At 44.6% G+C, this 27,929-nt stretch overlaps 4 protein-coding genes across 10 annotated transcripts; 2 read left to right on the top strand and 2 right to left on the bottom strand.

Annotated features, from left to right (window-relative positions):
• Positions 1-10,120: 10,120 nt before the first annotated feature.
• On the top strand, positions 10,121-13,658 carry LOC117893618. Its single transcript, XM_034800294.1, is given in 4 exon segments — positions 10,121-10,690; positions 11,192-12,748; positions 12,751-12,864; positions 12,896-13,658. Coding segments are annotated over 3 exon segments (2,202 nt in total). The 5' UTR covers positions 10,121-10,690; positions 11,192-11,202; the 3' UTR covers positions 13,438-13,658.
• Positions 13,659-13,716: 58 nt separating this feature from the next.
• On the bottom strand, positions 13,717-16,552 carry LOC117893617 (liprin-beta-1). Its single transcript, XM_034800293.1, has 3 exons — positions 16,157-16,552; positions 15,150-16,105; positions 13,717-15,095 (listed from the first exon to the last, which is right to left on the bottom strand). The coding sequence occupies exons 1-3, from the start codon at positions 16,352-16,354 to the stop codon at positions 14,198-14,200; spliced, it is 2,052 nt and encodes a 683-aa protein (XP_034656184.1). The 5' UTR covers positions 16,355-16,552; the 3' UTR covers positions 13,717-14,197.
• A 345-nt stretch (positions 16,553-16,897) lies between these two features.
• LOC117894326 (vacuolar protein-sorting-associated protein 36) lies at positions 16,898-18,335 on the top strand. The gene is made up of 3 exons (XM_034801310.1): positions 16,898-17,063; positions 17,119-17,844; positions 17,911-18,335. Exons 1-3 carry the CDS (start codon positions 16,968-16,970, stop codon positions 18,202-18,204), a joined length of 1,116 nt encoding a protein of 371 aa, XP_034657201.1. The 5' UTR covers positions 16,898-16,967; the 3' UTR covers positions 18,205-18,335.
• Positions 18,336-18,525: 190 nt separating this feature from the next.
• On the bottom strand, positions 18,526-27,525 carry LOC117894320 (transcription factor SPT20 homolog). 7 transcript variants are annotated; one of them, XM_034801292.1, is made up of 9 exons: positions 27,167-27,525; positions 26,895-27,094; positions 25,790-26,821; positions 23,542-25,701; positions 23,247-23,481; positions 21,552-23,174; positions 20,756-21,034; positions 20,596-20,699; positions 18,526-20,391 (listed from the first exon to the last, which is right to left on the bottom strand). In XM_034801292.1, exons 2-9 carry the CDS (start codon positions 26,928-26,930, stop codon positions 20,335-20,337), a joined length of 5,526 nt encoding a protein of 1,841 aa, XP_034657183.1. In that variant the 5' UTR covers positions 26,931-27,094; positions 27,167-27,525; the 3' UTR covers positions 18,526-20,334. The 7 variants fall into 7 exon arrangements, with proteins under 7 accessions (XP_034657183.1, XP_034657181.1, XP_034657185.1 ...); XM_034801290.1 differs by having other exon boundaries at positions 18,526-20,699; XM_034801294.1 differs by having other exon boundaries at positions 18,526-20,621; positions 20,945-21,034.
• Between the last annotated feature and the right edge of the window lie 404 nt (positions 27,526-27,929).

Genomic DNA, 27,929 nt, shown 5'->3' with positions numbered 1-27,929 from the left:
ACAAGCAGAAGGATTTAATGATAGAGCATAGGAGATGGATAGAGGAACATAGCTCTGCAACTTTTTAGCGTTTAGTGGTAAGCAAGAAGCAGAATGTTCTATATATATGCATATACAAGTATATAATATATATATACACATGTGTATATGTGTGTGTACGAATGAAAAATTAACACAAAAATTCGAATTTAATTAATTGTAAGTAAAACAAACCGATATAACAAAATAGGAATACACTAGCTCAGAGCAGACCACTTATAATGCGCAATGCTTTGATGGATATTTGAAAGGATACGGATGACCAGACCGAAGTATATATATCTATATATATGTGTATATACCAATAGGTATATAGTGCTACTGGATAGGTCGAGCCCAGACCGCCGCCCCAAAGGGTGTGCCTGCTGGCCTCGCCCCGAAGCAAAAATATCATTTTTTATTAGACATATATAAATGAGAAACTAATTTAGCATCATAATATGAATTTGTTAGAGCAAATAACGAGAATCGAGAAAACGAACGGAGGAGTAAACACAAAACTAGAAAAGATAAATTAATACAAAACCTCTGAAGCGATCACTTGTGTTCGGCTGAGAGCTCTGTTGGAGATATTCTTCTACGATACTAGTTTTCAATTAGTAATTCTGTATTTATGTTCGTTTTGTTTGAAGTTTGGTTGGGAACTTTTTTAAAACTAATGAAAATCGTAATCGATTTTATAGTATAATAAACTAATATTTGTATAAAATCAAACAACAAAAATTTTACACTTAAACTTAGCTGCTTGCAACAAAAACAAATACAGGTACTTACAAATATACATACATATATATATATATGTATATATAAATACATATATATATATATATAAATGGAAACAATGCAAGAAACAGTAAACCAAACTTCAAATTAATATATGAGCAAAAGGATAAGCTACAAAAGAAAAGAAATGCGGAGCGTAAGAACAAAATGTTTGCTAAGAAAGCATATACATATACATACATAGCTATAAATATATATCTACATTGTATGTATTTATATATATGCATATATATGTATTCATACATACACACAGAGAAGCGAACACACGAAGATTTTTGACACTTATTTTCAAACACAGCTCCAAGAACCGAACAGATAATGAATGATACATAAACAGGCCCAGATAAAAAAAACCGTTCAAGTTGACCATAGCGCGCCCTAGCCCGACTAAGCAAACTATTTAACACTTAGAACTTAAAAATGATATATATGATTAACTATTGATTATTAATACAATATATGGACAACAATTAAATTAGCATTTTTATAAAAAGAAAACCTAAACGAAACAAACAACAAAACGAAAAGAACAACTTTTAGCTAAACTAGAGAAATGAACACTTCATTTTGAATCTAATCAACGTTTTGGCCTTTGTTACACACTCTCTAGTACAGGACACACCCAAAACACATCCCGAACATACACGAATCTAACGTATAATTAGCATACATATAAAGTAAAGAAAGATCTTTATCCAACATTTACTCAACTACAAAAATCTGTTGACTCGAACCATTACCAAGTTGACTAAATAAGCAGCAAAACTTGTACAAAAGGAAGGAAGAGAAGAGAAGCGTCAAATCTACAGCTAAATATGCCAAAAATTAAAGGATATTGATAGGAAAAGGATGCAGATTAGGTTGAGATAACAAAATGAACAATTATTTAGAGTTTGTATAGAGAAAACAAAAAACAACTACGTTTAGAGTCGCCTAGTCTGAGGGTCCTGCAGCGGAGTGCTCTGCATTCGAGACGTATTTGATACTTAATATATGAAATTCAATTATTAAAAAATATATACATACATACATATATATATACACATACGAGTATATTTAAAAATGTAAGAAACATAAAAGGGAATTTGTTATCAAAGTTGAAGTTACTTTTGTTACAAGTGCATAAAATATATAATTTTGTGCAGAGCTATAGCTATTATCTCATGAGTTCCCCTCTCAGCAAATCAATATCAAAATCAGTTTTGTAATAGTTTCAGTTCCAATTTCCACCATTGCCAGACAGACTGCTAGCATTGGACAGAATAGTATTACGAGTAGATCTTTAGTCTGCTAGCCCAGCCCAGAGTAAATGGCAAGTATTACCTATATACATACATATATCTTTTCATGCAAAATGTTAAGTCTCAGAAGGAGATATCTTGTACATATAGAAAAGAAAAGGGAAACCTAGAAGCGGATGAAAGTCCCACAGAGATGAATGAAACGAATGGAAAACGCAGTTATTTAACATAAAAATACATAAAAGTCTACTATCTACATACAGACATACAAGTACATATACATATGTATATATATGCAAAATTATCAAATTGATTTAGATTCCTATCCAAAAGTAGTTGAGCAACACACCAACAAATTTGAAAGCTTCTAAACGAAATGGATGCTTAACTAAAAATTTATTCAGTCGTCACCCAAAACACAGACACAGACAAACACACACATTATAACCACACTATATGTATTTACGATCTTGTATGAATCAATCTAGTCAAATTCAAGTTAATTATTGCATAATGAAAACTAAAAAGTTAAAGAGTAATGGGAAGATCAAGATCCGAGTCTAACTATTGAGATACAAATAATGGATTACTATTATCATTATCATTATTATGTATTATGATCATTTTATCAGATTAACATTATGATTTTTCCGTGTATTAAAAATACTAACATGTATTTGAATGAATAGGCTATATAGCAATTCATTATCATTACAATTATTACTATTATTCCATGCTATTATACATACAAACGTTTTAGATCATCCACTCAATATACTTATAATTAAAGCAGATTCAAACTTACTACAAAAACTGATTTTGGCAAAATTATGCGATTTACATATACCGAGAGGAGAGATACAAAAACCTTAAATTATCCTAAATATTATTTTTAAAGAGTAACACACAATAAACTAAACTAACACTAAACCAAAAAAAGCAACAAAAAATAAAAGAAAAACAAATTGAAATCATAAAAAATACAATGCATCCAACCTTGTTTTATTTTCTCATTATTTTCCGAGCTCTCAATATGCGCGGCTTGCGATTACTTAAATTGGCGGAGACCAGGACTGGACCAGACACAACCTCCAATACTTGACATAGAATTTGGCACATTCCATTTCGATCCTATTCGTATATCATTTAACATGTTCACCCTTAAGTAGAATTTGATAAACCGAAAAAGAAAAACACAAAGGGCTGTGACTTGAACGTTTAATAAGAAATTGTAAACCAAAATCAAATTCTTTTATCGGTTTTGTTGATTTTGCTTTAGTTGATAATTTTATAGAGCGGTGATAACTAGCTAACACGAAAGCCAAATCAAAATTAAATCGGTAAACGAATAAACAACAGTATAACCTAAAACTGTAGTCGCTTATTTCAAATTCGAAATTAAATGTGATGAAAGCTAAACAAAAAAAAAGATATAATATTACAAAGTAAAAACAAATGACGAATGCAAATTAAACTAAAAGGAAATAAGAGAAAAGAAAGACAATTGTACCTTGAGCATAAAGTGTAAAAATTGGAACTCGTAAAAAAAGTATTGATAGGCCGAAACAGAAGCACTGATAACCAGAAACGTCACCTTCGAAAATTTGACAGGTTTCGCCCTCTCGATGCAAAAAAAAAAACAATCATATTGGCACATTTCTTTGCAAATTTTGCCAAAATACAGTTTAGTGCCAGAAAATTTAACTCTGAATATCACACTCCGCATAGCAGTCACACACTTCCACAGACAGTTACTCCTACACACGCACACACATCATATCAAATCGATTAAAACATCGCGGATTATCGAAGTATTAATCGTAGCTTGGCAGTCTTTTCGGCGATTCTTAAGCTATTCAGCTGGGGAGTGATGAAATTAACGGGACCCCATTGGCACTGCATTTCTGTCTGATTTGCTCGATTCGGTTAGATTTCGGTTTTCGGTTTGTAGCCCAAATAGAATAGCCATACATTAAGGATAAGCATTGTACATTTACTAAATGAAATGAAGTCTCTTATCGATGATCGTTCCTTAAACTTAATTTGTAAGGTACACACATATGCATACATATGTATGTATGTATGTATATATGTACAAAGAGATATATGTATATGGCGAAGCATAAGTTGCAGATAGATTTTGTCCTATGCATAATGTATTTTTATTATACATAGTGCGAAATGTGGCATTCTTATAGAATGTATATTACTCTATACAAACCATTACTAAAACTAACTAACTAATTTATTTATTATATATATACTGTATACACTATATATATACATATATATTATGCTAGTTAATGACAGGTTAGACAAGGTAGTGAATGAAGCTTACAACACTGACACAACAAGAAAAACAACATACAAACGAGAAGAACAACCAAAAACACTGGAGTCCAAGTTTAGAACTTAATAATCAAAAATATATTTAGATACACTTTTCTGCAGGTATTTAAAAGAAAGGAAAACAAAAGCCTAAAATAACGATAAACTTAACGGTAACGATAACGATAAAAAAATAACGATAACGAGAAATTACGATAGAGACAAGCACTTAACCCCACCATAACCAAGGACTAACCAAAATTGCATACACTAGTTTTTCTATCCAGAAACATCTTTACTAACACAAAACGAACTTAACACACACTTGGCATACACTCACATATGCAGACGCAGTCACACGGGCCCAAATAGGAGGGAGAAAGGCAGTAGGGATGGTAGTGTAGTGTAGGGTTAGGCAGGGCAGGCAGGGGAATACATAATAATACCAGAGGGGTGCATATCTTTTTGCTAGGCCTAGAACATTTTGCGTTTGATATATAGAAGAGCATTTTGGGTTTGTTTTTGAATCTGAACACGAGAATACATTTTAGGACACAGGGTAATACATGACATGCAAATAAAACTAAATAGAAAACTCAAATAATCAAATCACTTTGAAGATAGCAAAAAAGGAACATTCAGAATTGTTGGTTCTAGTTTCCTCTTAAGCTTTTGCACTTGCATCGTTTTTTCGATTCGGTACTTTGAAGCTTGAGCAACGTTTTTGAGGCTTTGCTTACCAATTAGATTTCGCTACGATAGGGGTATAATGGATGGGAGAACGGATACAGTTTAGAGCAAGATCAACTGAGGGCATAGTTAGGATACGGATCGGCGAAAGTATGCAAGATATGGAGAGTATATATATATATATATATATATATATATATATATATTTGTATATATGTATATATATACATATGTATATACCTTGGAATATAACAGCAAACAGCAACAATAATTGGCGGCGCTTGTAAGAAAGCTCAGAAAGTGCATTTAAAATACAACAAAAAATAATTACGAAGATGGATAAGAGATTTAAACATTTTTTAAAACAGAACCTAGTCATATTTATATAGGCGATGAATTATATATATATATATATACAGATATATATAGATAAAGATATATATTATACTATTATTATGACAATTATTACTATTATGTACTATGAAACAAACAAAGATTTATTAGCGAGCTAAGGTCAACCACCAAGCATTACCAGTATAAACCAATTTTGCAATTATACAAACCAAATCGGGTGGCATGGGAGGCATTTCGGTTGCAGCCATTGAAAGTAGCAGCTTGGGACGGGCCAAAGTTATTTTTTGTAGATAAAACTGTTATCCTTTATCACTTAGCCAAATGTTAGATCGAGATACGAGATACGAGACGCAGAGTCGAAAGACTCCAACAAAGAACGAGAGCAGCTAGGGATTTAGAAACCAAATGGTCAAAGCGAATTTATATTGTACATAGGCATCAACCCCCAAACGAAGCCCCATGGATGCGAGGGTCGAATTATTACAGATAACTGAATAATACAAATACATAGTTGCTAGTCTAGATTTTAGCATCGACACCCACTCAGACACACCGACACCTACATATGAACATCCATTCATACATAGAGACCCACCCTAAAAAATCTTTTGAGTGCAGCTTAAAATGGGTTCAAGAATTTTTTTCCTAGCAGCAGCTTCTTTGTACACTCTTTACTTTCCGTTTAGAAATCCGTCCGTATTTAGCATTATGCAAGCATACACACACACTCACACTTACACACGCTATCGCAAGAAGTTTAATTTTGGTATCAAAGGGGCAGTTAATACTGGCTGCCAGTCCACTTTTAAATGATTTGCAAGTTACACAGACACAAAAATATAAATTCGTATATGTATGTACTTATAGGAGAATTGTCTTTCACAACACCACAGCACAAGAAGAAACCCACACAAATACAATAAATACAAGAATCTACATATTGTTTTAGATTTTGAAGAGCACCTTTAACGAAAACAATAATAAATTAGCAGAAAAAGTGAAAAAAATTAATCATTAACAAAAAACAAAATGAAGAAAGCCTAACAAGAAAGATGCAGCAAATGCCATGCAAGCTTAAGAAAAACTTGCACCTTATACATACATACTGGGAGAGTAAACGTAAAATCAGAAGAAGATGATCCTGGAGTGGAATCTTTATCAATATTGTTTGAGAATGATAAAAGTCAAATCCAACAGAATTCGTGACTAGTTCCTGTCAAACTTTCAAGAGAACAAAAGGAAAACAACAGAATCTCTACACACATAATTAAATATTAAATGAAAAATGGTTTCAGAATCAAAAAAAAAGAAGGAAAATATGAAATAAAGCATATACAGGATCACTCACCATTTTGACATGAAACTGTTAAATCATGTTCCTCAGATTTCCCTTGTCTATGATTTGAATTCTCACATCAAATGCACTTTGTACCCAGATCAAACATTTCCCAAGTCAGTAAAAAAAGAAGCAAGGAGCCGGAAGTAGAGGAAAAGGCAAGCACACATCTACTCGTAGAAAAATGCAGACATACGTATATATTTATATTGCAAAATTTATATTTACACACACACATAAAGTGCAGAACTAAATGGGAAGAAGAGAAGGTACGAGCGAGTAAAGGGAAAATAGTCAAAATAGTTGAAGCGAAAGAGCAAACAGAGAGCAGTAAATAACTTATTTAAAATAGCAACCAAAGTCTTTTTATATAACTATATATAAAAATATATGCTACATACTAAACATATGTGTACATTAAATACAATCTATGAATAATGAAACCAAAATGGCGAAGTGTGTAAAATTTGTGCATTCGTTCATGGAAACAAAAGGATGAAAGTAAACACCGAAAAACATTACAGATATATATCTAAATATATTCAATACGGTGCTTTCCGCGCTGCCCTGCCACGCGGTAGGCAGCTGGAAGCCCACAACACAATTAAATGCTATCGAACAAGAAAACTATTAATTAATTATGGACAAAACTATAAATATTTTAATACTCAATGCATTAACACCAGCAAGTATATTTTAAACATTATTTATACGCCATACAGCAGCAGCATACACAGTAAATAAACACAGCATATTAATAGATGAGTACATACTACAGCCACAACAATGATCAATTAGAGAAACCCACACACACACACAAACTCATACACATACAACCATTATAAAAGATCAATGTTTTGAACAATTTGTTTCCCTTAATCGAGTCCTATATCCAAGAACACACACACACCAAACCACGGAATAGAACTGAACAGCAGAAGCTGTTAGGCCAAGAGCACGGCTTAGAGCTAACAATAAAGGGAAAGAAAGAAGAGAAGAGCGGCATACATTATAATAACACAGATATCAAGAAACCCTAGGATTAATCTTTGCCAGTTTCACAGTGAGGGCAAGCAGTGTACATTTTGTTTAGTTTGCCAAAAATGGGCGTCGCTGATGGGCGACATAGGAACGAGGATGAGGTGGAGAGGTCGCAAAACATAAGACACACAAGGAGCAGTAAATATAGAAAGAGACAACATTATAAGTGAACCGATAAACAAAGTTATAATTACAATACATTATTATTAATAAATAATTATTATACACGAAAACTTATGCAAAAGTGTACTAGGTATATAAATAAAAGAACAACTGGCAAGTTAAACAAAACCAAACAAAGATAAGAAATGCGAAAAAAAAAAAAAAAAAAGAAAATACATACCACAAAGGTAAAATTACAGAAATGCAGAAATATATATTATATATACTTTATAGACATTTAAACAAGAAAACAAATGCAAAGGAGAAACTAAAAAATAAAGTTGCAAATAATAAACTTTTACCATAAAAATATTACTCATACCTTGTTTCATTCACCAATTGTAAGTTATACTTAGAGCAACAAGTATGTTGGTTGGTCTGGTTGGGAAATCGTTACAAACCACATTGAAGCAGTCTGGCATGCCTGTCACTAATCAAATTCCATCGTGCTGGCCACTCTGGAAAGCTGCCATATGGTTCGTTGGATTCGAATTGTAAAAGGTGCGATTTTTAAAACTGTCTCCCATTATTTGCATATTTTTTTTGCAAAATCAGTCGCAATGTCGCCGTTGCCGCCGCGAATTCTACGCGCGTAAGCTCTTTCGCCGATTTAGGTATACGATCTGGAGAACAAATTAGTGACTCTGATTGTCAATGTTAAAGAAGTTTCCGCGAAGAAGATCTTCCGAATTCCAGTGGGAAATTAGTGAGCTCGAAATGGGGGCTCTGGGCCAAATCGACCCATAGAACTGCCTTTGGCATGTTTGCTGTGTGCTTTGCTGTTTTCTGTGAACAAACAAACCGAGCGTGGGCGTCCGAAGTGGTGGCAGTTATGGCTATAAATACTAATATGTACGTTCGCGTAAGCAGGTATTGAATAAAAATAAAAATTGCCATTGACTGTCGCTTAATAAACATGCTCGCAGATAGCAGCAGTCCAAGAGCCGCACAGTCGTACAATCGCAGCTGCTGCCAAATAGATGTGCAATATCCAAAGCTCCGAATCCACCGTAGGTTGGAAGCCGCTGCTTGGTGATGTAAGCTCCGGTTCTGGCCGCCGTCTAACAGCCGTCTGTGTGTAGCTCCGTTACTGCACCGCATTCTGTGTAGAATGTAAAGCCTCATGCGGAGCAGTCACTCGAAAACTTGCCCACCCACAGCCACAGGCCACAGCCAGGCCAAGCGTCATCGCTGCATAGTTCGACATGAAGTTTGAACTTGCACTCGATGCTACCAGTCGAAAATCGGACTATGAGGAATGTGATCGACGGCAGTGTGTTGTGACATTAAATAAGGGGTAAGGTCTGTTATTGTCTATAGAAGACCAAATGTGTATCTTGAAGAGCGCTGCCCCAAAAGGCATCTTTTCGTTTATGGACTTTGGCAAACAACTAAGGCTGTGCTTTGCATTTTTGATATCATGTATCTATTTTGAGTATTCGACATCCCGCTGCGACTGCGCAGTGAGAAATTTTGATACAGGCACAGACCCCAGACCTATGTACATACATACATACACACATATGAATATGAGTATATATTATCATTGCATTACTCACTCCCATTACAAGTCCCAGCGGATGCAGAGATGACCTATATTCCTATGTTCGTGGCCCAAAATAGAGGGCCACAAACAATTGTCTATTTCGAGCTGTGTTCTTTCATTCCTTTACCGAAATCATAATCCCACAGAAGCGCAAGGCAATACTTTGTTGCCCTAACCCGAAGTGCCTAGGGTGCTATTAATAAAATGTCATCAAACGTAACGATCTCGTGTGTGCGTATTAATCAGTGGGAGAACTCAGCACTCTCCCACCTTGGAAAACCATGGAGAGAGTAGATTCGACGGTTATGTACCCTCTGCTCATCCCATAGATCTACCATATATAGGCAATACGTTGAAAATATCTATCTTTGGTTCTGCTGATCCAATTGCAGAGCAGAACGTAAGCTAAACCAATTTATATTCGCCCTGAGCTGTTTATCAAATAAACACGCATAATGTTGTGGGGAAGAGGCATGGCCATGGGCAGGAGCAGAGGTAGCGACATGCTCATGAATGAAAAACAGCGAAAAATACATTTTTCTCTACATTTAGCCTCTCTCAATTTTTGTGCCGTGTTTTGCGTTGGTTTTTAGTGGATTGATTTGGATGTGTTTGGCTGCTGATTGCTCGGGAGGGGTGGTTTATATGGCCGGCAACAAGTTGGATTTGTTCTAAAAATGAACACACGAAATATCTTCGTCTTTGGCGTTAAATACAGACAACGACATCGGTGTCGAGCACCAACAACGCATCTTCGTCCGAAGAGATCTGAGAAGAGCAGAGCAGAGCAGAGCAGAGGAATTTGATTTTCATTTGATTTTCCTTCGGTCTCCCCGTCGTTCGCGATATTTTCCTCTATTGTGTGTGGGGCGTGCTTGCCTTTCCGTGCCGTGCTCTCCTCCACGATCCATCTAAGGAGCATATTCTGAAAAAAACGATGATTTTCTTGACTTGATTTTCCCGCAAGTAGTTGCGTTTTGGATGTCACCACGATGTACACGCGCACAGTGGCGATGCTGCTCGACCGACTGCCCGTGGGAGAGTGAAGTAAACCATAGACTGAGACTTCGACTGGAACTGAGACAAGGATTACCAGCCATTGGATAGATCTATAGACTGAGACTGACACTATAGGCAAATAACAATAAACAATAACAAAAACTCCAACAGGTAAATAGGATAAATGGTTATTACCTTTAGCTATACTTTGGATATAGATTGAGGGATTTCTGTGTCATCCCCTCCCAGTGAGTGCGGTTAGGCCATTTATGGCTATGCTTTTCTAGCAAGGGAATCGAATTTCATGCACAAAAACAACATTTCTGTTTTCCGAGAGATAGAGAGCGATTCGCTGAGTTTCGGTGTGTGTGTATATGTTTTCTCGTACTAGTGTGTGTGAGAGAGAGATCAGCGCCACTTGCCAGTCCCCCTAAGACATTTAAATAGAATTCTCGTGCTCGCCACCGAGCGAGAGCAAACTCATCTGCGTCTGCGTCTCGCAGTTCTTCTGCCGGCGAGCACGATCCACACCAACAACAATGGAAAACGTGTGTCCATAACTACATATGTATGTATGTAGGTATAGACGCATAAATTCCGATCCCTCGTGACATATTTTCCATAAGCACATGTCTCTATCTAATTGTTTCGTCTCTCGCTCCTTATCTGCAGCAAGGATCAGGATGCAGCAACTAACGAGGGTCTGCGAACTGAACGACAACAGCATCCATAACAAGGTGAAGACAACAGCCACTCCCCCAGCAATCAGCAATCTGGAGCCGCTGCTGCCCATCAAGCTGGAGCATGACCATGATCTGGAGTCATGGCTGCCCCCAACAGACCGTGGGCACCAGCGCCTTGATCTGAACACCACCCGATTGCTGTTGCAAGGATCCGACGATCCCTTGATTTCGCACGGCGCCTCCAACGATGCCCACGACGAGGACCATCCCTTCAAGACACTGCTGGCCCGCAAGACCGCCAGCCAGGAGCAGCAACAGCGGCAGCAGCAGCACAACGCCACTTGCAGCCCGCTCACCAAGCAACAGCTAAAGGCCAACCTGTTGATGGGGAATCGGAAGACACACTGGCCACAACCCGCACCTCAGCTGCCAGCTCCGGAAGAGCCACCAACTCTACTTACACAAAAGACACCGCGACCTGCTACCAGCCAGAGCAGGTCCAAGAAGCGGACAAACTCCGCGGGGGCCATGAAACTTCGCTTCCATCACCAGGCGCTGCCTGCGGAGTATGCGGCCCACTACGAGGCGACCCAGGGTCGACAGCCGCCCAGACCCGTGCTACATCCACCGCCACAGCCTCCTCCTAGCCAGGCCCACGAAAATGTGCGAAGCTGGCTGAGGAAGATAGCCGAGATACAGCGCAGTGCGGAGCGGCAGCAACAGCAACAGAAGCAGGCATCCACCAGGAAGGACTCTCCTGTTATGCGCCCTACGCCCCCCGCCGGAGTGCCACCACCTGCAAAGGCGCCAGAGGTGGCCGCACCCTCAAAGCGGGGTGCACTGAAGTACGCAGATCTGCCCTACATGGGGGAGCTCACGCTCGACAACTACAAGCCGCGACGCGGACGAAAACCGAAGAAGGCCGACATCTGCCATCTGATTTACAAAAACTACGGCACCATCGTGCCAACCACAAGCGCCGTGCGCCTTCCTGTGAGTGCTCCTCTGCCGGACACTACCGTTCATAGGGCCACGCCAACGACACTGAGGCCAGAGGAGCCACTGAATCTCTGCCTACGGGATCAGAGCAGTGATCGTTACTCCATCTCCAGTGGGGACAGCGACAAGCCCACGCCGACGCCGACGCTGACGACAACGACAGCCACCACAGACTGCGGAAGCTCCTCCCATCGAACGACGCCTCTGAGCGCTGTCAAGCCCTTGACCTTGGAGCTTGTCGGAGGTCACGATCAGCCTCTCGTCGCCTCCAAGCTACTGTTGCAACCTGTGGGGCTGTACTACCAGCAGCTGATGGAGTCCTGCAGCTTGGGCTGCTTGCCCGTGCCCGTGGAGACCATCGAGAAAGACAACCAGCTCTCGCTGAAAATACCCATACCGAGTGGGTTTTTTTCGAACGAGGCCATGCCCCTGCCCCTGGCTCTGCGGAAGAGGAAACGCTCTGCTATCTTTATCCCGCCACTGCCTGCCGAGCACTCGTCGAGCCCCTCCACGGAGGTGAGCATCTGTAAGTTCAAGTTCACGGGGGGGCCAAGCCAACTCTCCAGGAGAAGAAGATGCTGTCGGTAGACGCCGAGGGAAACTATCGCTACTACAACGGCACTGGCGACAAGACAATGCGGGGCTATGAGTTCATTTCCCGGGATCAGCAGCAACAGCAACAAACAACAGCAACAACAACATCAGCAGCAGCAGCAGGGCCAGGCCCCAGGACAAGATAAACTCTATGTGGACATACCACCACCATCAACGGATCTCAGTCTCGAGCTGCTCCAAATACCGCCCGTGTCGCCCACCTCTTCGCTGCTCCTCTCCAGCGCGAATAGCATCGTGCCAGCGATTGCACCACACAGTCCTGCCTCCAGTACTCAGAGTCCCATGCCCCCCGCCGTGTTACCGAGCCTGCCGCCCTTTAAACCCTCGACTGGGAGCGAAAGGAAGCGTCGGAGCTCGCGACGGTCCAAGCAGCGAGAGAAGTTGGAAAAGACATTCAAGGAGAAGGGCTTTCTCATCCAGACACAGCAGCTACAGTCTGCCGAGGGTGCCACCTACTGCAAGTTCAGGCAGCTAAAGAAGTTCACACGCTACCTATTCCGAAACTGGAAGGATCACATACCAGAGAGTGATCTGGTCAAGGACCAGAGCGGCGTCAGGGAAGACGACAGTGTCATAGACAACCTGCTGGGACTGGAGAGTCTGGCCAGCCCGGCCACATGAAGCTGTCAAAAGTTTTCTGAACCACACAAAGCACTGCCAAAGATTTTTAGGATTAAGACAAGACGCTTGCCGTTTATTCCGTCCATGCAGGCTGCTCCAGAAGATGGGCATCCATGATCTATGATCATTGATCCAACAGCACCGCCTCCTAGTCGCTCATCAGTTTTTCTTAGTGCCTAACGATGTGTTATTGTTAACAAATAAAGTCAATGTTTAACCCTTCGTGTTGAAGTAAGCCATGCGGCTGAGAGCAGAACCGGAGGGAAAAACTAGAGTGGATCTTGTAAAAGGCATCGTACATCGTATATTTGGATTGTACAAATTATGCGTAATATATGTAAGTGTTAGTACAAAAAATAAACTCCAAAATGGGTTATAAGTCTAAAAGGGTGAGCCCAAATAGCTTGGCTTTCGCTCAATTTCGTTTGAATGCCATTGCAAATACTTCTCGTTGTCATCTTTAGGCTAAATTTCAAAAATTAGGCTTATGTTAGCTACAGAAAATGTATAGTATAAATTTCCAAAATGTTTCTGGTATGTATAGGTCCGCAAAAAAGAGTTTTGATTTCTCATCCGATTGGTGCTTGGAAGATTGGGCGTGCCCCGGTAAATTCTTGCTAATATTGTCGTGTGGGGTCGATTTGGTTGCTTGCTTATTTCGGGGCAGTACATTCGCCTGAACCCTCTGAACGGGCTGGGCTGAGCTTATAACTAGATTAACAATATTTGTAAATTAATTGTGCGTCTCCCGGCACCAGTATTAGTTCGAGCTCATTGAGCTCTCGGGGTCCTTTACTGTTTCCGAGTTCGATGGCTCTGGCACCCTGGCATTCATCGGACACACGTACTCCGTCCAATCCACATCGCTCTGTCCCTTGGTGCTTTTGCGGCGCTTCAGCGAAAACTGCGTTCGCTTGACCGGCTTTAGCTTTGCCGTAATGCTCAGCGGCTGGTACCCAGGAGCCGACTCCGCATCTCTCTTGCTCAGGATGACCGGGCGACCAACTAGCTCCTTAAAGTGCATGGCCAAGTGACGACGCAGCAGCGACTTGCTCGGCGGTATCGAGAGCAGGTCAGCAAGTAGATCTGCATTGAATCGCGACTCGTACATCATCAGTGCCCCATGGACTCCGGCACCTCGCAAATTTGGCGTATACTCCGACAAGTCGATGGTCTGCAACCAGCCCATTATGCGATGCGCCGTCCACAGTTCCACGCTTTCCCTGTCCGGACTCCTGCTGGCTTCACCACCATTAGCTACCTTGGTTGAGCGTCGAATCAGGCCCTCGGCATTCCACGACATGCGTCGCATGCATAGAATCCCAGATCTCAGCGAGGCTATGTGGAGACAAGAGCTGACATGCAGCTGCGACAGATCCTCGAGCGTCAGACGGTGCAGCATGCGACCATCGACCTTGGCCTGCATGAAATAGTCCTTGTATTGTGGCAGACCTATATCGTCCAGCCAACGCAGCACCCAAGCCGTATCCAAGGTGGCCGCCTTTAAAGTGAGTTCGTCATACTCTTTGCCAGTGACGTCGTCAATGGCCAGCAAGATCTTTTTCCGGTGTAGCGGAAACTTAAGGTTGAGCTCCCGCTCAATGTCCACCGGTGAGGCGGTGAAGAATGACACCGTTGGATGGGCCTTCAGCCATTTTCTGTAAATTGAGTGGTTGATTTGAGTCTCTTATTCATTAATATGATTTACTTACCGGCAATTATCCTCGTAGCAAACTAGTCCGATGTGACAGAGCCAGTTGCACACATCCTGTGGTGTCCAGGCGCTCCAATGCTTTTCGTTGTCGCTGAACAAAGACGTTTGAGCACTCCATTCGATGCGTCCACCGGCCGTGGCCCGAGACCCGCCGCGCCGAAACTCGGGATCTGCCTGCTCCAAGCCGGTCAGCTCACAGTTGCTGCTGTTGCTGCGGCGCAGCTTACCGAGAATGTTGCGCAAACCGCGGGCAGAACGCTCCCGCAACTTGGGCGAGGGAGTAAACTGAGACATGAAGCTGGACGTCATGGCATCGTCCGTATGAGCACTATCATCGATGAGGATTTGTTCGTTCGATGCAAATGCCACATTCCGCTGCTTGCCACTGCTGTTGGCGTTCACATCCAGGGTGCGATTGTTGTTGTTGTTAGCCTGTTTACCATGGGACCTGGGCAGACTATGAAACTGCGGCCGTATCTGATGGCGCAGTGCTGAAGGCGGGGTCTTCGGTGAGCCCATGAAGCCTTTATGGTTTATGCTACTCAAACTGCCATAGGGTAAGTTAGTATTAATCGCAGATCCCGCTCCAGCTCCATCTCCATCGTTGGCCTGTTCCAGCGCTGTACGATGCAATTTCAATTCACTTAAGGCACTCATCAACTCAAGCTTCTGCGTCTCGAGAGCGGATCGGGATATCATCTGACGCTGCAGCAGCTCTTCCTTGTTGCAGAGCTGTTGGGTCTTGTCTGTAATGAGACCTTCCAGCTCGATTATCTTATCCGCCTGCTCGGACACCCGCTCCGCCAGCATTTGGTACTGCAAAGCCAGACCCTCCTTGTCTCGCTGCAGGCGTCGCATTCGCTCATCGGAGTCCTGGCGTGGTATGTGCGTCTCCAGCCAGTCGCTGATAATGGCAGCCGTCACGGGATCCGGAGCCGGAGCAGCTAATCCCACCTACAACAAGAACCATGTGAGTTTCAAGCGTATTCATTCCTTGTGACTCACCTGTTGCAATGCCAGGGCTAATGTTTTTGCTGTAGATAAAACATTGGTGGCTGAAATCAAGTTACGCTCACTTAGCGTCAGCGAAGCGCCCGCCCCACCGCCCGGCTGCCCAACCGTGGCCGCCGTGCTCGATATGAGGCCATCCATTTGCTGTAATGCTGCCTCAAGCATTTTGCTGCCCTCGGTTGCCGTCGCCATCAAATCCAACTTAAAGCCCTTGCTAATGCCTTGATGATCGATGTGGAGACTTACTGTGCGGCTAGTGCATGGTTACATAAGAATTTTAGGATAGGCACGTCATTTTGCTAATATCCACAGGCAATTTACATTTATAGTTATTAATTTTAGCACAAATAAAAAAGAAAAAAAGAAAATATCACGAAAATAGATGGGTGCAGTGTGACCGCGGAGTTGACGATTAAATATACCGAAATATACCTTTCCATTTTCAAAATATACCGTAAATGTACCGATATATTCCACGATTTGCATTTCTGTGTAATATTACTAGATAGTTAAGAGTCGCAACCAAGAAACTATAATTTTATGCGATTTTGTTGTACAGTTGTACTGTTGTACAGCCGCTAGCAAACAGTTTGTGCTCGAAAAAATGTCTTATCGGTTTCACACGAATATTATCCCTAATTTTTCTAGCGGACATTTTTTCGAATCTGAGTACCAGGCGGCTATAATATGACTACCTGCTCGCTAAGATCTGACTGAAAGTAGCTGCTTTGCCAACACCGCATAGTGCACATCTCTAACTGTTGTATCAATAATACAAAAAAATACAAAATCCGGAATTAATGAAATGAATCGCTTCGCTTATGTGGAGGCTCGACTGAGTTCCAACGAAACATTCGTCAGCCGCGACAGTAGAGTGAAAATCTTCGATGGAGACCAGAAAGTAAGTAAAGCGCTCAACCATCCCAGGCTTGCCTCATTTTAAGTGTGCTTTCCAGACAGACTTTGAGGAGGGCGAGGTGGTGCTGACCACACACAGACTGTTTTGGGGCCGTCCTGGAGAAATTGCTAGAGCCGCCGTTACCCTCTGTCTGCCACTCAGCTATGTGATATCTCTCGGGGAGGAAACGACTGCATCGAACTTCTTTGGCCGCAAGACGCGCATTATAATGCACTTGCGTCCGCCAGGCCCTGACAAGATGCCTGGCCCCCTGGACACCAGTCGTGCAACGCACATCAAACTGTCTGGAAAAAACGGCCTAAGCGTGGAGTTCCACAGCGCGCTGCGTGAGACACTGAATGCCCGCATCTGGGAGATCTCCCTGACCAGCGAAACCATCATAAGGGGAGTGGACAGCAGTCCGACGTCTGAATCGGGCAACGATAGATTGGCTCGCATTCAGAAACGTACAGGCATCGGGGGCATTGAGCGGCACCTCGAGGCGAAAGCAAAGGCCACAGATGAAAACATTGCACTAGCCTTTCAGGATCTCAGTGTGCTTATGACCATGGCCAAGGACATGGTAGGACTGTCCAAGACAATCAGCGGCAGAATACGCGAGCAAAAAGGCGAAATATCCGACGATGAGACGGTGCGTTTCAAATCTTACCTCATGAGTCTGGGAATCGACGATCCTGTGACGCGTGACAACTTCACCAGCAATTCGGCGTACTTTTCCAGCTTAGCACAACAAATTTGCCAGATGCTGATTGATCCCATTGAAGTGAGTGCTCTGCGCCTTAATTCGATTTATTTTGTCTAACCCGAATAATTTTGGTAATTGGCTTAGGAGCTCGGTGGTATGATGTCCCTGGCAGATGTCTATTGCCGCGTGAACAGGGCTCGCGGCCTGGAACTGCTTTCGCCAGAGGATCTGCTGCACGCCTGCGAACAGTTGAGGGGACCCATCCGTCTGCGCAGCTTTCCCAGCGGCGCCAGGGTGCTGCAGCTGGAGTCGCACGACGATGACTTGATTGCCATTGACACCCTGGAGAAGGTGCAGGCAGCCGAATCTCTGGCCGTGGAGGAGCTGGCCAAGCAGCTGGGCATCTCTCTGCTGCTGCCAAGGAGCGACTGCTGGTAACCGAGCGCCTGGGCAAGGTGTGTCGGGACGAGTCTGTGGAAGGGCTCCGCTTCTATCCAAATCTTCTGCTGCAACGAGACTAAACGATCTGTGAATCCCTAACTATGCGTGTTACTAGATATTCTAAATAAATAATTATTATGAAAATCGAAGCCTGAGGTTAGCGTTTGCTCGATCATGGAATGAGGACTCTGTTGGATCATATAATATCATTTCACACTTTATTGATTAACGGAGCTTTTTCAGTGACTTTGTCGATGCTTCATTTAGTATTTTTAATATTTCTGGTTTCGTCCTAATTCATTTTTTTTGGTTTTGTGATTTCGTTAGTAGTTTTCGAGAGTTCTCTTCGTAATTAATCAGTTTAATGAAAATTTTCTACGGTCAGGTATTTTGATAAGCAGTTATTGAATTGAAATTACACATTTATATTAATAGTTGGTTTTATGTTTACATATACATATAAATAGACTATGCTGTCGCTTAGATTGCTCCGCATTATATTAATAAATCTTTGAATTACGTTTCAATAACCATTTGATCAGACCACACGTACATTATCTTGTATGTATATAGATTTCGTACTCAGGTTTTTGGCCAGTTATCTGCTTTGCTTTGCGTGGCCTTGCTTTGCTTTGCTTCGCTTGAGTAACATTATCCCAATCTGACTCTGACTTCGTGCGAATTCATTATGCTGTCGTCATTCATTCATTCAATCGGTTTATGTAGTACCATGATTTCTTTTGTTTTTATTCTTCTTAAATCACATTTATTAATTAATATTAACATTGAGTAAGTTATGCTTGAGTTTTGGGGTACGGATACGTTTACGTTTACGGGTATGGGTATGGGTGTGGGCTGCCATAAATGGGATTAGGTTAATGTTTTGTGTTGTGTTCGTTTTCGCACTATCAAGAAGTTTGATTTTTGGGTTGTACAGCAGAAGAAGCAAACAATGCTAAACAAGTACAGCACAGATGTAACATAATTAAAATCGTTGCTTAAATAAATAATTTCAATCTACAGAAACTGTAGTAGTTGAAAAAACAAATTGGTTTAGTGTAAGCGTTACTTTTTACACGTTACTCATCACTCGCTCGATCTGTAACTCTTCCCTTTCTTGTCTCGATGTACATTGCGCTATTACAAATAAATTGTTTAAATAAGTGATGACTTTTTGCATATATTTTGTTTTTGTTTTTGCGTTTCGTTTTAATGTTTCTGCAATTGGAAGTACTAAATTGGTTGAGGCTACGACTTGTTCAATACAAACTAAAATGTGTTTTTGTTTAGCGAACTTAAGCTAAGCAATCGATTAAATAATTAGCAATAATAATGGTAATAGTACAATTGTATATGTATAATTATTCATATGAACCCCTACACCAGTTCATACTTCATATTCTCTTGTAGCTAACGTAATCGTAAAAGTAATAATTAGAATTTCTTTACAACTAAATTACGTTTTTTGTTTGCTCTCTGTCTCCATCCTCACTTCTCATCTTATTGCTTTCTTTTGTTTTCAGTGATCCACCCCCTGCTTTACAATTTCAAAATAGCACACTTAAGGAGCTAGTCTTAGGGACTTAACGAATTAGAGCTGGGAGCCTAATGGAAAATGGTTCGAATGGCGGTTGGATGCGCGGGAAAAGTTGAAACAATCTTCACATACTCGTATTTATAATATATATATATAATGTGTATATACAACTAGATAAATATTATTAAGAGCTTTACACCTAATTCGTTTATGCCAAGGGGACACATTTAACACAAGCGCAGTCGGCAGTGCTGGAGAGCCCAACCAAATTCAGTTCCAGTTGCCGCTAGCTCCAGCTCCTAACTAGGTTGCACATATTATGAGCTGCCATGCTATTGCCCATGTACATGTACATACATTTTGCACACTTACGATTACACATCAAAACATATATAGATATATGGGTATACAATGTACGATAGTGGTGATAGTTAGGAGGTAACCATAAGCTATAATATCATGCAAATACACAACGCGTAGCCTTATTACTTTTTCGCTCTCATCTTTCATCTCTCAGTCCTCTCATTCCTTACAGTCCTTTTCCTTACACAAATCTAATATTGTGCCATATTCTTTATCGCCTTTAGCCTTTATTTTGTCGCATCGGTGGTGGAGCGCCGTCGATTGACCGCCGCCTGTTGTTGCTGTTGCTGCTTGGCCGCCGCCAGAGCCGTGAGTGTTCGCTGGCTAATGCCTCCCGTGGCGGTGGTGGCTCGTCCAGCGATTTGGATGTGTTGCATTTGCTGTTGCTGCGGCACCTGCACCTGGCTGGGACTGGGTAGTGTCTGGGACGAGACTGTGGCGGTACTCTGCTGGTTGAGTATTCGGTGTTGCTGCTGAAGCTGCAGTTGCTGCTGCTGTTGCTGCTGCTGCATGGGCGCCTTAACAGTCTTTAGCTGCAGCTTTTGTCCAGACATCACAATGGGACCGGCACTACTGGAGACGACATTAGCAGCTACAAAGGAAAGGTTTAGAAATCTATGCGAATAATTGAACGTTCATTTCAATCACCATTCATCGGAGTAGTGGCAATTTTGAGCGTTGAGCCGCCTATCTGACGTTGGGTGGTGATAAGCTGCCTGCTGGCCGTTAATTGCTTGGCTCCTACCACCTGGACGTTGCGGGCCCGCGGCTGGATGGTGCCCACCAGCTGGATAGCCGCTGTGTTGCTGTTGCCCGACTGCTGTTGCTGCTGGATCGACTGCTGGGCAACACCTACACCACCACCAACACTTGAGGTACGTATTGTTTGAGGATTTAGTTTCTGTACACCGGCACCGACTATTTGAGCTGTAAGCAGAGAGAGAGCAGAACGTGGGTGTGCGGGGAGATTTTTTGGTTGTTGTTTTAGGTTGCAATGAGAATTGTCGGAGGTCGATCGGGGGTGCCGCCGTCTACTTGAGCAGAGTAGGCATGGTTTTGATTTTTGGCTGGGGCTTGGGTTTAGAAAATGGACTCTCTAATCTCAAACTGATGGCATTTCGGGTTAAACACACACAAGACACATAGAACAGTTTAGTTGCATGAGGGAGGGATCGAAATTGTTGTTAAAGGGTGGGTTTGTTTGGTTTGTGTTGTACGAGTATGTGGTTTTGTTGTGAACGAGAAACGAAACAGAAACAGAAGAGAACAAAATTAAGCATGTTCAATCAAAAGAAAAAGAGTTAAATATAATAATGCAGATATAAAAGAAGATCGCAACAGGTAGATCGGAATCAGGAATCCTACTCGGCATGGCCGAGACGAGTTTGCATGTTTGCAAGTCGGCTGTGCGCTCCTTTGCTCATCACTTTGTCCTTTTACTCACCAATGGGTAGGGTTAGCATGGCCGTTGTTGATCCTCCTCCTCCACCGCCGCCGCCACCACCATTTCCACTGCCGCTCCCTCCACCGCCACCTGCGTTGTTCGTGATGACCACCGTCTGTGTGCCGCCCACTGTCGAGGGCAGACTGACTATCGTACCCGTTGGCGGAGCTTGCTGCTGCTGCTGCTGGTGTGACTGCGTCTGCAGCGTGATGGTGTGTGGCAGTTGCTGGTGCTGCTGGCTCGAGACGGGAACCGACACCAGAACACTCCTCTGCTGGCCCTGCGTTGTGCCCGCACCCGTCGCCGAGTTTCCCGTCTGCTGCTGCTGTTGCTGCAAACTGTTGCCTGAGAACTGCAGCGAGATGGGCTGAGTGAAGCCGGGAATCTGCACTTGAACATTCTGAAGGCCGGCAAAGTTGGCCATGGCACCCTGCAGCTGTGACAGATTGATGCCCTGCAGGTTAAGTGTGGCGGTGGTTTGTTGCTGCTGCGTCTGCTGGTGCTGCTGCTGGTGGTGCTGCTGGGGCGAGGCTGAGGGCTGCGGATGCGGACTAGACATGGGCGAGTGTATGGACGATGTGGCGGGAGAGTGGACGATGGTTTTGGTGATGAACTGCTGCGTCGCCGTAGGTTGCTGCGGCGACATATGTGGCATGGCCACGGCGGATACGTTGGAGGTAACATTACTGAGACGCTCCAGCAGCGCCTGGTTCTGATGCGACTGCGAGGACTGCGAGTGATCCGACCCCGAGGGTGAGGGAGTCGCAGCGTTTGTCAGCAGAGCGGAAAGGGTTCCTACCCCGCCGCCACCACCACTGCTGCTCGACGCCAGGTTATTGGGCACTGCGAACCCGCTGGCATTCGAGGCATTGGAATCGCTGCCTGGCGAGGGGGCGGCCATCCCCACCACAATAGCATTGGGAGGCGCTGTGGTGCTGTCCCTTCTCAGAGTGCTCAGAATACGCTGCTGCACTGGCCCCGTAGGACTCTGAATCCAGGCCGCAGCCGCCGCAGCGCTGTTGCCCGACGAGATCACCGTATAGCTTGTGGTGGGATTGGTCATCACGGCTGGCGGAGAGGCCAGCTGCGAAGCCAGCGCCGACATGGACACTCGCACCGTCTGGCCGCCGCCATCTACCGTCTGCTGGTGCTGCGCCTGCGTGGCCGGATTGAGGTTGACGGCTATCAGATTGCCTGCAGAGTTGGTCCGAAATGTGGTGGTGGTGGTGCCGCCGCTTCCCGCGATCTTTCGGTTGGCATTCAGCAGATTCTGCAGAACCTCACTGGACTGCTGCTTCCGCTGGGCCGTCAGCAGCGTGGGCGTGCCACGGGTTGTCTGCACATAAGTGGCTGTGCCTACATCAGAGGTACTCGGAGCTGACTGCTGCTGCTGCTGGTGTTGCACGAGCGTCAGTGTCTGTGGCTGCTGCTGCTGCCCGGTGGAGGTGGTAAAGGTTCCACTGGCCACTGGTGTGCTCGTCATGGCAGCTGGGGCACTGTTGAGCAGGTTCAGAATTGAGGCGTTGCTGGAGTTCTTCAGCGTGGCGGCATTGCTTCCGATGTTATTGTTGCCGCCGCTGCTGCCGGTTGTTGCAATGTGATTGCTGTTTGTCGTGGGCCCGCCTGAAATGATCATCAATGAAGCGATCAGTAAGCTATAAAATCACATCCTCCTGTCGGCTATTTTTCTCTTACCGTGCTGCTGCTGCTGCTGTTGTTGCTGCTGCTGTTGCTGTTGGTACTGATTTGCGGAGTTCATGATGCTGTTCATTATGGCATTGATTGCAGGATTCGGATGTATGGCCGTATTGTTCATATTGTTGTTACTGTTGTTGTTGTTATTGTTATTGTTATTACTGGAGGCAGTTGTCTGTTGTTGCTGCTGCTTTTGCATTAGCTGCTGCTGCTGCTGAGCCTTCAGCTGCGATTGCTGTCGGAATTTATGCACGAAAATCAACGAAACCCTTTGAATAATATATTTTTTACTCACCAAAATTGGCACATTGGAGTTCAGCTGGGCACGCAGAGCAGAGTTGGCACCAATGACCGATGGCCCCTTCACCTGCTGCTGCTGCTGTTGAATGCTGGCTGGTTGAATAGTTATGCCTGAGTGCTGCAGGGCTTGCGTCAGCTGCTGCTGCTGTTGTTGTTGTTGTTGCTGCGGTTGCTGGGTCTGCTGTTGTACCAGTACTAGGGATCCATTGCTCAGGCTCACTTGGTGGGTGGTTGTGGCAGAGTTGCTGCTTCCGGTGGCCAACTGCTGCAGCTGTATGTGCTGCTGCTGCTGCTGTTGCGGAACTATCTGTTGTGTGGTCGCCTGTTGCTGTTGCGCTCCTTCAACGGTGTACGTTTGCGGCTGCTGCTGCGGCTGCTGTTGTTGCTGCTGAGGCTGTTGCCGTATGTTTTGCTGCACGTTGATTATATTGCCACTTTGTAGGTTGAGAGTCTTTTGGGTGATTTGTTGGCGCGGCAGGGGCACATGGTGCACAGTGGCAGATAATTGTTGTGGCTGTTGTTGTTGCTGATGCTGCTGTTGTGGTTGTTGTTGTTGATGTTGCTGCTGTTGCTGCTGTGTGTTGCCGACCACGACCACATGTTGTTGCTGCTGCTGTTGTTGTTGTTGCTGCTGCTGCAATTGCGCTTGCCTCTGCTGCTGCTGTTGTTGCTGCTGCTGCTGCAGAAGAAGCCGCTGCTCGTTGGTCAGCCCCGTGTGGGTGACAATTGGCACATGTCCCGGTATCAAATGCGTTATCTTGACCGCCTTGCGCCCCTCCTCCGTGAAGATCTCGCGAAATTGCTGAATGTATCGATTGGCATGCACACGAGTGCCCAGGGCAAAACGGCAGGACTCGCCATTGCGTTCCCCCTCGCGAAAGTCCCTATCCACATACAGTTCGCCGAGGTATTCCGCATCGGAGGGACGCTGGTAGATGGACAGTTTGATGTGGTACAGCGCCCGCCGTCCCTCGTTGGCCTCCCGCTCAGTCTCCAGCACGTACTCCTCGATCAGTTGGGGCTGGAAGTTGTGGCGACAATTGGGCTGGCAGCCATCCTTGCATGCCTCGCTGAATTCATTGAGGGGCTCGAAGGTCTTTGCATACTTTTCCACGCTGATGACATGCTCGGGCACCTTGAGATTGGCGGGGTATTCCAGGCACGGGGGACGAATAGGCCGAATAACTTCGTGAGGCCGCCTAGGCACCTTTGAGGTAAAGGAGGAGAGCATGGCGCCCACCAGAGGATTGTTGGTGGGAGCGGTGGCCGGAGTGGGGTTGCCGCCAGCGCTACTGCTCCCCGTACGAGGCCTCTGACGCAGTCGGGACAGATAGTCGCACAGTTCCAGGCCATGGTGGTGGGTGAACTGGTCCAGCTTGCGCTTGCGATTGATGGCAGTCTGGGTGAACTTCTTCATCTGGCGGCGCAGCTCGTGCGAGTTAAAGAGCTGGCGCTGGTGCTGAGCATTGATGGCCTGCCGTCCTATGCTTGGATCCGGTTCCAGGCACAACGGCTCCGCCGTGGCCAACACCAACTGGCTCTCCAGGGCAAGCTTATCCTCCGCCTGCAGCTGGCTGCCTATTTGCTGCACTTCCGCGAAGAGGGTGGCGTTTGTGGGCCTGAGCAGGATGTGCTTCATATCACAGATATTCGTTGAGGTGGCAAACGTCTGGCGGAAGTCGCGGATCTGGGCGATGAGGCAGCCCGCGTAGAAAACACTCGGCTTGGCATAGATCCGTGTTCCCTCTCCCCCATCCGACAGGCTAACTGTCTCCGCACAGAGCAGATCCATTAGAAACTCTGGCAGGATCTCGCGATCAATGCACTGCAGCAGCAAATCGTTCTCGTACGGCCATCGAAGCACCTCAACCAGACCATACTCGTGCTTGGCCGTGCTCGACTCCGCCTTTGCTTGGCTCTCATCCATTGCAGACGACTTGGTGCGACTCCTATGGCCTCCTGCTCCTTCGCTGGCCGCCTCGTCCCTGTCGCTGACGGACCACTCGTTCGTTTGCGGATTCAGCATCACATGCTCATCGTAGTGCAGGGCCAGCGAGTATCCCTTGTTGCCAGGATAGAGGTTCACCACGATCGTGTTGAGTTTCTCCCGCTCCACCAGCCGCTCCAGTGTGAACGATCGCGTGCGCTGCTTAAGCTGTAAATTGGCACAAACAAAAAAAAAACATTTTTTTAATGCATGGCTTATCCACCTTTCTGCAGCTGCAGCTGTAATTCTAGCTTACCCCTGTCTCGGCAAAGTAGTTAATGTCGTTGCTTAGCAGCTGCATGTACAGATCCTTGATTTTCTCGTGGAGATTAAAGAACTTCGTGCTGCCCGGTGGGCACACCGAGGAGCCCTTCGACGAGGACGAGGTGCTATTGTTGTTGTTGGAGGCAGCGCCGGCGCCAGCGCGCGCTGTAGACGACGACGACGAGGAGGATGGGGCTGAGGATAAAGCTGAGCTGCGACTAGAGGAGCTGCACTCCTTGCTGGTGCTGTTGCTGTTGGACTTTTGCCTCTTGCTGGGCGACGACGTGGGCGAGGCGCCATGTACACCCCCGTGGTGATTGTGTGACTGATTGTGTAGGTGATGGTGGTGCAGGTGATGGCCCCCAGAGGAGGAGCTTGAATTGGCAGAGGCGGGCCGCTTCTCTGGTTTCTTGCTGGCCGTCGTCGTCGTCGCCGTCGTCGTTGCAGCTGCGGCAGTCGAGTTATTGCTTAGGCTGGAGTTGACGCCTGGCGGCGTGGACAACAACAAGTCCGGAACTACGGGCGAGGGCGATGTGATTGAGTTGAAATTCGACAGCGTCGTTGTCGAGGATGAGCATGATGACGGCGACGGGGCAATCGCTGTGGGCAGGCCGGTGGGCGTGGCCGATGTCGGCTCAGTGAGTATGCCCAGGGAGCCCCCAATAGCGGCCCCTCCACCATCGGGAGGCGAATCATCGTCATCGAAGATGCAGATGGGCGGTTGGGCAGGAATCTGTGGTATGGCTTGCAACAGGCTGGTCTCCAGATACGATTTACTGCTCGTCGGGAAGCCAACAGTGACGGCTGGGGACGACTGCTGCTGTTGCTGGAGCGCCGTGTGGAGGTGATGGTAGGACTGCGTTTGCTGCGACTGCAGCTGGTGACTGGGGGAGGAAGCTGGCTGGTACTGGACAAACTGCTGCTGGAGAACGCCCGTGCCGTGGACCACGGCATGAGCTAGTCCAGGGGCATGGTCAGAGTTGTTGGAGCCCTTCAACTTCTTCAGCGTGTCATTTATAATAAACTATTTGCACACGTGTGTAAGATTAAAGAGAGGATATATTATTAGGTTTGTGACAAGCGCGAGGAGGTCTTACGTCGGCTTCTTGGCACGATGAGTCCAGGCTTTGCATTGTGCCAGCGGATGCGGATTGCAAGAAGAGTCCCAACTGTGGATCCCGAGTCCAATTACCGACGACATTCAAGCCAGGATAGAGGACTAAGTTCGATCGATGGCCTGGAAAGGATCAGCGTTGCTCTCATTGCGCTTGCAGGTGTCTGCCCCTGTGAATTACAACTACAGCTCGCTCGTTGTTGTCTTTTATTTTCCCTCACGCCTCGGGGCTGCGCCCCCCACCGTAACACTCACTTGTTTGTGTATCATTTCATTATAAAACCATTATTATTTCTAAAATGTCTCTGAATGTTCTGTTTTCAGTGCGCGCTTTTGACGAGAAATGTAATTTCTTCACTCTTTTTCTGCTTCTGCTGCTGCTGCTTTGCGTGACATTTTCTCTCTTCGCCCCTCTGCTGGACGACCGTCTTTTTGGCTCTTTTGCGCAACAATATTACACAGCCACCACTTCTGCTTTAATTGATAGGCGAACGCAAGGGCTGTTCTTTAATAATGTGCTTCAGATTGCTTAATTTTAATTGTTTAAAACTTTGTTTTAGGCTTTTTTTGCAATGTAAATGTACTGTACAGTGTGACCGCTGATTTATTGATAATATATACCGTCTGACCCTCAAAAATATACTAAAATATACCTTCTGATTTCATAATATACCAACATTTTAGATACTTACAAAAAAGGAACAACATTCTATTTCTAGTGTTCGTTCGGCAAACAACTATTTTTTGAGTTCAAAATTTTCAGTAACTTTTTTATAATATTCAACACAAAACTGAAGTACCTGGTCAATGCGGACTCATCTCTGCGACCAACCAATTTCGCAGTAGCGATTAAATATAAAAAAAAAAAAAAAATTTTCAGTAACTTTTTTATAATATTCAACACAAAACTGAAGTATCTGGTCAATGCGGACTCATCTCTGCGACCAACCAATTTCGCAGAAGCGATTAAATATCAAAAAAAAAGAGGAACAAACATTCTATTTCTGGTGTTCGTTCG

This window comes from Drosophila subobscura, chromosome J, assembly GCF_008121235.1.
Source record: "Drosophila subobscura isolate 14011-0131.10 chromosome J, UCBerk_Dsub_1.0, whole genome shotgun sequence".
In the NCBI taxonomy this organism is placed as follows: Eukaryota; Metazoa; Arthropoda; class Insecta; order Diptera; family Drosophilidae; genus Drosophila; species Drosophila subobscura.
The sequence above is the reverse complement of the archived record's forward strand: the minus strand, read 5'-3'. Positions and strand labels throughout refer to the sequence as shown.

Excerpts from the sequence above, each read along its gene's own strand:
- LOC117894326 (XM_034801310.1), top strand. The coding sequence starts at position 16,968 with ATGAATCGCTTCGCTTATGTGGAGGCTCGACTGAGTTCCAACGAAACA. Across the intron at positions 17,064-17,118 it reads TCTTCGATGGAGACCAGAAA|ACAGACTTTGAGGAGGGCGA; the intron begins GTAAGTAAAGCG and ends TGTGCTTTCCAG. Across the intron at positions 17,845-17,910 it reads TGCTGATTGATCCCATTGAA|GAGCTCGGTGGTATGATGTC; the intron begins GTGAGTGCTCTG and ends TAATTGGCTTAG.
- LOC117894320 (XM_034801290.1), bottom strand. The coding sequence starts at position 26,930 with ATGCAAAGCCTGGACTCATCGTGCCAAGAAGCCGAC. Across the intron at positions 23,482-23,541 it reads ACTCCAATGTGCCAATTTTG|CAATCGCAGCTGAAGGCTCA; the intron begins GTGAGTAAAAAA and ends AAATTCCGACAG. Across the intron at positions 23,175-23,246 it reads ACAGCAGCAGCAGCAGCACG|GCGGGCCCACGACAAACAGC; the intron begins GTAAGAGAAAAA and ends TGATCATTTCAG.
- LOC117893617 (XM_034800293.1), bottom strand. The coding sequence starts at position 16,354 with ATGGCGACGGCAACCGAGGGCAGCAAAATGCTTGAGGCAGCATTACAG. Across the intron at positions 16,106-16,156 it reads TAGCCCTGGCATTGCAACAG|GTGGGATTAGCTGCTCCGGC; the intron begins GTGAGTCACAAG and ends TTCTTGTTGTAG. Across the intron at positions 15,096-15,149 it reads TGCTACGAGGATAATTGCCG|AAAATGGCTGAAGGCCCATC; the intron begins GTAAGTAAATCA and ends CTCAATTTACAG.